The sequence below is a fragment of the Pundamilia nyererei genome, unplaced genomic scaffold, assembly GCF_000239375.1.
Source record: "Pundamilia nyererei isolate P.nyererei 1_Seehausen unplaced genomic scaffold, PunNye1.0 scaffold00006, whole genome shotgun sequence".
NCBI lineage: Eukaryota > Metazoa > Chordata > Actinopteri > Cichliformes > Cichlidae > Pundamilia > Pundamilia nyererei.
The window spans coordinates 5,393,487-5,405,212 of record NW_005187407.1 but is presented as its reverse complement, the minus strand read 5'-3'; the positions used below and the strand labels follow the sequence as shown (position 1 = coordinate 5,405,212).

The 11,726-nt window shown below is 42.1% G+C and overlaps 1 protein-coding gene across 1 annotated transcript; it reads right to left on the bottom strand.

The window, feature by feature from the left end:
* Window positions 1-23: 23 nt before the first annotated feature.
* Window positions 24-8,085, bottom strand: rgmb (repulsive guidance molecule BMP co-receptor b). Its single transcript, XM_005722264.1, has 3 exons — window positions 7,590-8,085; window positions 3,451-4,004; window positions 24-1,734 (listed from the first exon to the last, which is right to left on the bottom strand). The coding sequence occupies exons 1-3, from the start codon at window positions 7,705-7,707 to the stop codon at window positions 976-978; spliced, it is 1,431 nt and encodes a 476-aa protein (XP_005722321.1). The 5' UTR covers window positions 7,708-8,085; the 3' UTR covers window positions 24-975.
* Between the last annotated feature and the right edge of the window lie 3,641 nt (window positions 8,086-11,726).

Here is an 11,726-nt window from a genome sequence, read left to right as displayed (position 1 = left end):
AAAAAAAAAAAATCTGTCTTTGGCTCAAATTATACGAATAATAAAAAAAAGTAGACCGAGTAAAAAACACGAGCCTGTAAAGTCACAGCGTCTTAGCAAAAAGGCGGGACTTCTTCTAATGCGAATCAGCTGAAATGAAAACACTTTGACACATTAAAAGAAAAACACTGAAGCACCCACAAACACACAGGCTCACACAAGCAGTCAAAGTCAGGCATGAGAAAAACAAAGTAGTACTGATGGCATTCGCTGTGACGAGTTTCAAAATACATTCAACAGAACAGCTCACATTACTTAAAATAAAATGCTGAAGCAAATCAGCTAGTACTTGTTGCACTTAAAAATAAATGACATCTCCTATTGTTCTACTTACTTTTACTGTGAAAGGATCCAAAACCAAATCACAGAGCTCCAAAGTTTGAGCTAGTTTTAATGGAGGACATGAACTGACAGAAAACAAAAAAACACTGATGTGGATTTGTGGAAAAAATTAAAATAAAGTGCATTTGTTAAAACAAACCTCATCTGAGGTATTCAAAAAAAATCACATCAAATGGCACAAAAACAAACTTGACTCCATTACACAGTGCACTGAAGACAAAATGAACTATTTACAGTCAATTTAAACACACAGAGACATTTGTGTCATTGTCAGGTGCGTTCTATCCAAAGTTGAAGACAGATTGTAGAAGCCGTCGTGACGTCTTGTTTATTTTATTTTGCATTTTTTACCTCCAGAGAGCTGATTCTCTTATAATTAGTGACACCAGCATGTCCTGCTTCCACTGGGAGGTCTTTCACCTTTAAAGAAAATTAAAGTCCTAATAACTGCTCAGGCTGCTGGTTCCTCACTGCAAGAAACAGGTGCCAGTGTTAAGTATCAGTGCTCAGCAAAAAACTTCCAAACCATTTATTTGTAGTGCACACACATACCCAGACCTACACACATGCAGGCGCACACAAAGACTCCCGCTATTACATCAACACAGTGCTCAGAAAACATGGCAGGAGCAGGGCAAGCCGTTTGAAATTTTGAGAATCAAAGTGTAAAGAGGAGGTGGCAAAACTACGGGGGTAGATCCTCCAGCTGTCCCGGTGTGGATGGAGACTCTCCATATCCTTCTGCGCACTGTATGCTGCCACTGTGAAGTTAGCATCCCCGGTGGTCAGGAGGTCAAACACACAGGAGTGGAAGTAAATGTCCTCTACCTCCAGTTGCTCCCTGCACCGCTCCCTCGCCCCCTCCACACCAAAGACCTGCGTGGAGCCGTAGGCGGATGTTTGTGTCTGTGAGGAGTAGCTTGGCCGACGTAGCTGCTGAAGCTGCAGGCCAAGCGCAGGAGGGGAGACGGGCAGGGGAAGATGCCCCGCCTGGTCGATGCGCTCTGCGCTGGGGCAGCCGTTCAGGCAGAGCTGCAGGTCCTGGGTGGCATCGTAGGCCTGAGCCAGCTCCTCTGGGATCCGCACCGCCAGGGTCAAGTAGCGCCCCAGTTGGCGAACAATTACAGTCACGCCGATGTAGCCAGCGTGCAGCTCCACGTGGCGCCCTGGGCTGCGCTCGGAGATCCACAGAGCCCGGACCTTCCTGCTTGCTCCGTCTGCACCAGCAGAATTGTGCATGGGGTCGCCACTGCTCACGGTTCCATCATCAAAGGCAGCCGGAAGGTTGTCCGTGACGGCCTGGTAGACCCTCTGGTCCGTACAGCCCTCGTAGGGTTTGAAGATGATGGTGATCTATAAAGCAGCAGAGCATCAGGTAACTTAGAGGAACACTTCAAATGTGTTCAGTTTACAGTTATTGAGACATTTCATTAATTTCATTTTACATGATAGAAACAATTGTAATCAAAAAGATGAATATAGCAAGTAAATTGAAAGTAAATTAATCACCAACTAATTTAATAATTTCCTAATGAATTTCAGTGGCTTTTGGACCCTGTCAATGAAATATCTTTAGCAAGCAGACTGCTAGTTGAACAAAACAGAAAATATGAATATAGCTGCACTTTGGTTGATCAGGAAGACAGAAAATCCTAATAAATCATAAAATAATAATAAGCTGCAATTCCAACTATCTGGTTAGTTTAAACCTTTTAAACAAATGTTTGATACATTTCCCTTTTTTGTGTTGTAACTGAGCATCCTGGGGTTCCTAAAATAAAAAGAGTCAATTTATTCAGTTTAGTTACTTTTATGCACTAAACTGTTAATAATTGAATCAAGAAAAAAAAATCTCATGACAAGCAGAAGAAATTTCCATCTGTCTGTTTTTCACAAATATCAACACTCACCCACTGCACAGGTCACCAACTCTCATCAGGCTACATTTGAGAAACGACTTAATGACTTTTTAACAAGTTGTAATTTGACACAGCTATGCAAACATGCTTACACATGCACGCACACGAACACACAGGCTGGCAGAAACACACACACACACACACATATACACACAAATACGCACACACACACACACACACTGGTGAGTGGAAGCTGGAAGTGGTAGATGCAGGGTGTGGTGTGAGCATTACGGTTAGCACTAGCATCATAGTTCCGGTGAATGGCTGCTTTGTTCATATGACAGCCGTGAGGAATGAGACCTGGCAGGCCATTAAGCCTGGAGGGCCGTTAATGTGTGTGAAAGAGTGTGTATGTGTGCGTGTCTGTGTCCTTAATAATCGTGACTAATAACTTGCCCCACCTCTGACACAAGGTCAAACCTACAGCTCCAAAGTGTAGCAGCTGTACTATTTGCTTAATGTGTGTGTGTTTCTGCGAGTGTGTGCGTGACTAAGTGTATGCACGGGTGTGTATGTCCTTTAATAATTAAAGCTATCGACTGTGCTAGAAAGTGCAGATGATCGCGGGGAAACAACATTGCTTCTTTAACACCACAAAGATCACCTTGTGTGGTTCGTCATCCATTTAGTGGTGTGTGCCTGCGTGTGTGCTTGTGAGTGAGCGTCTTCTGCACTGTGTCCTCTAAGACACACAGTGCCGTAAGCAGAGCACAAGGAGTGCCACTCGTGAACTTATGAGACACACGCACAAGTGCTTGCAGACACACACATAAGTAAACAGTGGGTCCTTTCACACATCTCATTCCATGTTATTAAAGGTCAGGCTGTACGCAGCCATTAACCAAGTTAGGTTTCTAACACTGTTTCAGTCACAAGAGTTAAGAGTCACAAGATTGAGGCTGTTTACCTTACACCTGTGAGTCTATGGGAGCGAGAAACACTCAGCATGAGAGTCAAGGAGAGCATGTTTTCCAGTAGGACTTTGATAAGATTTCTTATTCTGACGTGCATAAAAGTAGCTTGGACGTCATTATGGAAACCCAAACAAGAGATATATAACTAGACTGTTAACCCTGCTTGCACTTGTAAGAGTGTTTCAGCTTCAAAAATGGAAAAATAAGAGCCCAAAAGCCAGTTTCCGGTTCCTTACCTTATTGGTTGCTGTTGCACTGGAGCCAGGAACCACAGGAACATTAGTGACCTGCACTGAAAGGTAGTCGTTATCAATAAGAGGCCATGCTCCCTCCACTTTACAAGTCTGGAAGCTGTCCTTGAATGTCCTCAGGTGGGGGTCACCAAAGAGCCCACAAAACAGGTACTCAGCCCGAGAGTGGCTGTGGCTGTGGCTGTGAGTGTGTGAGTGTGAGTGAGCGTGTGCATGGGATTGCGTGTGGGCGTGCTGAGTGCGGCTGTGATAGTTGCATGGCTCAAAGGGAATCTCGGGGTGTGTGGGAGAAGTGGGGCCGTCTCTGGAGCAGTTTCTCTGGCTCATTAGGTCTGAGATGCCCAGAACAGCCGAGTGGAAGACCAGGTTTCCACGGCAGGCCTTTGCTGTCCTCTGAGTGCAGGCCGAGTACGCACGCAAAGCCTTGCAAAATTCAGTGTGAAAGCCATCCACCGCAGGGTTCAGGTGGGAGGTCAGGGAGACAAAGTCGGTGGTGCACTTCTGGATACGACACTGAGGTGTGGCCACCTGGCACTGACCTGAAGAGGACACACAGATAGAGTCTGGAATACTAATATATAATACACACATGTCTGATAATTTAGGCATGAACTAGACACAGTTATGTCTCAGTGGAAGTGAAAAGGTTGTGCAATCACACAAGACTACCAAGGTTACGTGTGAAGAAAGCTTTGATTTTAAGCACGCAGTGATATGAGTCTTTTTACAGTCTAATAAAAACCTAATAAAACTAGAAAAAGAACCAGCTGTTGATTGAAAGTCTGGATCAATCATCAGTGCCGCTCTGTGAGCGTAATAAACCTGAAGTGTAATAAACCAAAGAGCAACCGGAGAGAGGGAAGACGAAGCATGTTTTACCACAAGCAGTGAGATAAAAGTGCCCATACAGCCAAGGAGCACACAGCATATAGAGCATTATAGACAAAGGGAACAGGGCAAAGCAGCTGTGCTGTGAATACAAACACAACACAGTGACTTTTTGAAGCTAATAATCTTCGTCAGCAAGGTGCTGAATAATTGTGTTAGTGATCCTGGGTGGCTTCTGCAGAGGAAGAACATAATCAAAAATGCACCTCGTGTAGCCATCAGAAACAGATTTCCCTGATGTTTTATCTTTTTCTGCGTTTCTAAATGTAACGAGGGTCAAAGTCGCCTTTTATATCATAGATCATCGGAGAGAGAGAGAGAAAGATAGAGCGAGAAAGAGATTAGAGACCAGACCTAATGCATTAGTCACAACGTGCTCCAATTAGATTAGGCCAGAGAGAGAGAGGCTCTGCAGTGTATGAGCAGCTACACACACACACACACACACACACAGCAATAGCTATCTTAGAAAGAATGCTGCTTGTACTTCCGTTAACCACACGCAGTCGGTGATCTTTAGATGATGGTCTCTTAATGGCCAAGAAAAGGCCGAAAGTGCAAGAGTTTTTACAGAAACGATCACTCAAACGTTACTCCATCACTTAACCAGCTGGCAGCACACGTCCGCTATTCTCTGTCGATTTATCTGATTTTAGAGCATGAAGGAGTGTGATGCCACCAAATGGGGGCAGTAATGCTCTGAATTTTGCTATTCGGGGTGCAGGTACGGACCCTCACTCACACTGCGCTTTAGAATCTTTCTCCTAACTGTTAAATACTGACACCAACCCACAGACACACACACACACAGGCTGCCTCCTATGCCAACCACCGCTGCACAGACAGGTCTGAGTACTGAGGACACATTGTGTCTTTGACTGGTGCACCAACAGCCTCCTTCTTTCCCTCCAATCTAGCCTGCAGTACCCAAATGCGACTCCCAATCTAATCAGAGCAGTTTGTTCTCTTTCAGAAGTTATCAGGATCATGAGCTGCTGCACAAAAAGCACTTATTCACTAATATTTTCTCCGAAGGATAACTTAGCGAGAAGCAAGCTGACCCTCTGACTGCAGGGCTCTGGCATTAAACCATCGATCTGCAAAACCTTACTGACGGAAAGCTTCTGTTGAAGTTTACACCACTGTGTCGCTCCCATGCTGACCCTGCACTCTGACCTCTCGGAAATAAAAACTAGGATTTCCATATGATGCTTAATAACGTCTGTAATATTTACACGTTACATGTTAAAGCACAATTTTCTTATTTGCTTCTGAAAACATTCATGCGATCTCCTTTGTAAACAGTTTCTCTAAATTAGCATATTTTTTGCCAAGTAAAGCCGAGGTGATGAATACTGCGGTGGCTGGCAAATACTATTAAGAGGAGAATACACAACTCCTCGTGTGTTTAAAATTGCCTTCAACATTGCTCCTTATCCTCTGTCTTCCTCGCGTTCAATATAATCCCACAGGACTCGAATCTTCTTCTCTCTCATATCTTCAGTTTTCTCTCTTTTTTTTCCTTTGTAGCTTCAATCACTTGCCTCCTTCAGCACTATCCTGCTTTCAGCCCCCTCAGCCTCATTCCCTGGCCAGCCTCACCTCCTTACTGCCTCTCTTCCTGAGGCACCTTCTCTACCATCAGACAGAGGTCATAAGATCAACCAGCTGAATCTCAATGGCTCGGTTTAGCATTTTTTTTTTTTTTTTCCTCCCAATCTCGCTGCCTTCAACTCCTTTGATCTCTGGAGATCAGGAAAGGATCTACTGGGATCATTTCTCAACCAAGGGAATAGCTCCAGAAGTGCTTATTGATCACCTTGTTGTGTGCACTCTCTCACACGCTGAGCTCAAATCACACAAACACCCTTTCCATAGCTTTAAGCTGCAAAGCTTTACAGGAGCTCACTCTCTCTGTCGTCGGCCAGACACTGTGAACAATAGTCAACAATTCAGACCCTCCTTCCTCCCTGCCTAAACAGACACATGGGGCTTACAACAAAGAAATGTATCTAAATACCCCAAAACATGTACAAGTTTTAACAAATAAAACATTCTGTTTGGCTGGACAAACTAAAAAAAGAACAAACAAAAAAACACATTCTTTCCAGGTGACGCACGTGCAACATAGGTGCCAAGAGGGTCTTTAATGTGAAGTGGGTCTCTCTCTGTGTTCCCATTTTGTCCGACTGCCTGCGCTGTGTTAAACTAATTACTGGAGGTGTGACTGCTCTACAGACAGCCGACCCCCTGCACAGACAAAAACACTCAGACTCAGCCAGATTTGATTTTTTTTTTTTTTTTTGCTGCCTTTTTGCACCAAATGTAAAATGCTTCTGTATCTTTACGAGACAGAAAACCAGACCAGCAAACAGTTTCACAAAAAAGTAAAGAGCTCTGCAAAGCCACAGAAAACAGAAGTATGTCAAAACTGTCACATTTGAGTTTAGTGTCAGAAATCCTTGCAGACACCTTGTTAACGTCCAGTTAACAGGCTCTTCATTTATTAAATTCATTGGGGTTTTTTGTTGTTGTTGTTTTTCTAACAAGCCTTGGATGATTGTAGGGGTTTTAAAAGATAAACATCCACAAATATAAAGAGAAATATGTTGGACATTCAAGAATATGTTCTTAAATTAGATTATCTGATCCTGTTTCTTACAATAGACATTATTAATCAGCATCAGCTCAACATTACATGTTTATTTAGGTTTGGCCAGATTTAAATCACAGCACAACTTCCTTTTACATTTTATGATGTGCAGCGGTGGAATGGATTGTTTTGTTTTGTGTGTTTGTTTTTTCTGTAAATGAGTGCACTAAAAGAATTGGTTTATATGGACAAGAGGAGAGGTAGCTCGCTCCTGCCTTCTCTCCCCCTCCTCCATGAGCCATTAAGAGGCAGACAGGAGAATGACGGCCCAGGAGAGAGGAGAAACTCGATCCGTGCTCAGACTGCTGCACTGCCGCTTTAGAGAGAGCCATTGTCAGGCAGCACTGGGCCCAACACAAGGATCAACCGCACAGTGATTACAAATGCTTAATAACTAACAAAGTGTTTCAATCACCATCAAGTGATGGCGACTGAAAATAAATGTTGTTACTATGGTTATAGCTGATGGAGTCCGCAGTAAATAGTTCATCACTGAATATGAAAGTAGATAAATTACAGATCAGTTGCTACTGTGACCCAAAGAGATTCTGGGTGTTGCAGTGTTGCAAGTGTGATTAGTTACCTATGTGAGCACCGCAGCACAGAGCGATGATCAGCAGTAGAAGCGGCCGGAAGCGGCGCACCATAGACGGGGAGGTGAGGCGCTCAGCCCCGCGGCAACAGCATCCGGCTCTCCCCATCCCCGTCCATGCAGGGCCAGGAGGGGAGAGTGGACAGACCTCCAGAGGGCGAGGACGGGTGGTGTCCAGGCCTTCTCACTACTTCTTCTGCCCCTTCTTCTTCACTCTTCTCTCCTTCCTCTCCTCCACGGGTGCGCAGGGGCATTAAAACACAGCTGCTCCGCGGAATGCAGGGCGGAGGGGGAGGTGGAAAGGCACAGAGAGGAAAGAAAATACAAAGTACAACCAGAAGTCACTTCGTCGACACTTTTACTTTTTTCTCTCCTTTACAAATCCAAACCCCACGTGATTAGAGTGCGCTCCCGCTGCAAGCCGGACTTTTGCCTTGATTACGATCACTCTCCTCTCTCGTCCAGAACACGCACAATCATATCCCTCCCTCCCTCACCGGCCAGGCGGAGGTTTCTCCTGCTCTCCTCCCATTTCACTTTCTCCTCCTCCTCCTCTCCCACCCCAGCAAATCAATAGAGAATCAACCAAACCCTGCTGGCGGAAAACCCGCCTATACCACATTGATAGAGAGAGAGAGAGAGAGAGAGAGAGAGAGAGAGAGAGAGAGAGAGTATAAAATAGGACAAAAACAAATAAATAAAAATCTGATAAAAGTTATGAAGTCTAGGTAAAGCAGCACTGTATAAACTAAAAATAATAATGAGCTTATTGATTTATTCAATTCACTATTTAATTGCGCACGAACAGCAAGAACATTAGAACAAAATACAAAAGGAAGTCGAACATTTGACGATGAACAAAAATGTTATTCAGAAAAAAATCTTAACTCATGTTTAAAATGTAAAAGGAATAGAAATACTAATGCAAACATGTTGCAAAAATAAGGGAGGCTATTCAGTAGCTGTGGAAATGTTAACGGATTTTTCAAGGTGTAATTAGAATGGCATTCATTCACAGGTAAATAAGCCTCTTAAGAGTAACAATAAAATCACATTTTATATTTTAGTACTGATAGGATTTATATCATTATTAGAACTTCTAGTTTGCACATATACAGGTAAGTGCAAACAATTTCCCTTTTATTTTGTATGTCTGTTGTTTCTGAAATCCCACATCAAATAAGTGTTTAAAAATTAACCATACTACACTCGAAATACTCCAAAAGGACACCTCTTAATCTCATAAGTCATATCCAGCCTACCCCATGTGTTCCCCATGGCTATAATAGAAATCATAAATCATATAAATCCACTTATTAAACTCGGGGATATACAGTATTGGGCAAAAGTCTGTCTTTATATTTTTCCAGGCTTTTTTGTGACTTTTTATAAAGTGGTCTTGAGCAATGCTTCTCCAGGCTTTCTAAAGATCTTTCACAGTTTTGATTTGTTTTGGACATTTTCTGCTTTTTTACTTATTTTCACTTATTTTCAGGTATAGTCCTTATACCTGATCATTTGTTTGTTTGTTAAGCAACTTAACACTGACCTATGAATCATTCAAGCACAAACTGGTATCTAACACCAGTGTAGTGTCTACACTTAAACTGTAACTTTAGACACTTGGAAACCAGCAGTTTGATTCAAAAACATAGCATTTGTTTTAATTTCTTTAGTTGACATGATGTGCTGTGTGTCCTTAAATTGGGGTTTTTTTTTAATGAAACTGCACAAGTGAAAGACCTTAAAAATGATCTTCAGCACGAAAAGTATCTAAAGTCATGTCTTTAAGAAACAGGAACAAATCCAGCAAAGACCTGATACAAGACCTGACAGATGCATCTGACCCTGCACTCCATCCATCTACTGTTTGCTTAAGTCTCATCAGAAATGGTTTCAGTGGAAGGGTGGCTGTCAAGAAGCTATTCTTAAGAAAGGGAAACCGAGAGAAAAGGCTGAGGTATGCCAAATTATACAAAAACTAAAGACTCAAGGCCTTTGCACAGTATTGTAATTAATAATTAATTAATCAGTGAAATTAGCTGGATGTTTTGTGTGCTGTTATTCAGTCTGTATTCAGTGACACAGTGGCTTAGTCCATGCTTGAGTTTTTATTTTGTGCTTCCTAAGAATTAAACAAACTGAATGGAAAAACATGTAGCGTACAATAAACTTGATTTAATAAGTTTGTATCCTTCCTTACCTTATTGGAAAAAGTAAAAAAAAAATAAAAAAAATGTTGACAGACACAGAACTAAACACAATGCCCAGATGATGTCTGTAACACACCGTCCAAACATGTTCACACCGAAACCATCGTAATGCTGTAAAGTAAAAAGAACAAAACTGCCGAAAGTTCAGGAGGGAGTGTAAACAGAGATAATGACAGCCACTAAATATATGCAAAGTAACTTGTGCCTTGCTATCTTTATTGTTCCAGCTGTAATTCATAAATGAATAACTTTCTGAAGGTTGTGGATTTAAGATCTTTAATAGCAACAAAAAAAGAAAAAAAAATTGAAACTGAGCCAAGCCTGCTTTTTCACGTAAAGTTTACAGTTGGGTAAATTTCAAAGCAAGCACCGAAGCATCTACGGTTAGATAATTTTTTACTAAGTCTGCAAATCTACCCTGTGTTTGTTCTCTGTGCGTACGTGCAGGGCTTCCTGGTGTAATCTTCTATTATCTATTACCTTCTGCCAAACTCGACAACCCTGGCTTTAACCTGTTTATATGGATGCGAGTATAAGCAAGCACTCATCAAATAACCCTGCTCTGTGGCTACTTTATGTGCTGTGTGTCAGAGCAGCTGTAGCATGACTCGGATTCAGTCACGGCCACTCTGAACGCGTCTCTAAACTAAACACAGAACTCTTGAAGATTTTACAGTGAGTGTGGTCAGGGCAGATAATGTGTGTCTGATTTTTATAACGTGCACGCTGCTGGTGAGGAAGGCTGTCTGAGATGACCGAGGAGATCTTGTAACATATTGCTTTGCAGTATGTGTATGCTAATATTTTTTAACTAATTTTGGCATACTACACAATAGCATATACATCTATGTGTAGTATGTGCATGCATATTTAAAGAAAAAATTAAAGGGGAAAAAACAATGTAAAGTGTAAGAAGAAAAGCTTGAATTCACCTTGGAGTTGAGTCCAGAAGTCATACATTTCTGAGTCTCTGATCTTCCAAAAGATATTTTCTCATTTGATGTTTTGATGATGGTGGTTGAGAGAGCTAGTTTAAAATATCCCATAGATGCTCATTTCGACTGAGATGTGATGAGTGTGATACATAAACAGCATTTAATTGACTTGATTTCCATCATCATCAAATCGTTTAGTGACCCCCCTCATGTCTGGTGGATGGGGTTATTGTCACTATGAAAGGGACCACTCTTACCAGGAGAGACATATTACATCATAAGATAAGACTGTTATGATCACTCATAACAGCCTTGCGCTGATTTGTATCGAACCTTAACTCTTAGGGGACAAGTTGACGCAGATCAGCAGTGAACTTTAGCAGTACCACAAGATCCCTGTGATATAGAAGCCTCAAACAGAGACTTTTGAGCAGGAGGTGTTATCACATGGTTTCATGATCACTGACATTGACATTTATTAGTGGTAGTGTTTTAAGGTACTTTATGGTAATTCAAGTATTGCTGTTGTGATGCTATTTTATACCTCTACTCCACTATATTTAGAAGCAAACAGCACTTTTCCACCATTCACCCACTTTCTTCTGCTTATCCGTTTCAGGGTTGCAGTTGCCCTCATCAAAACTGTCATAGCGTGAGGTCATAGTCTGTCACATGTGACCTGCAGGGCTAACGGAGAAACACTAGTTAAGCAGACATACATCTTTTATCAGAAGCTAGAGTATTCAGGGAGAATCCACTCAGGCATGGGAAGAACATGCAAACTTCCTACAGATGGACCCCAGTCTGCAGATTTGAACCAAGGATCTTAACTACTGTGAGGCAACTGCCCTAACCACTTTCAAGAATAAAAATGACTCACAAAATATAACACATTAGATTTAGATTGAACTGCCCAAGAACATAAGCAACTTAAAAGAGAAAGAAAAATGTTGGCTAATCTATTTAAGTTAGCTGTTAAG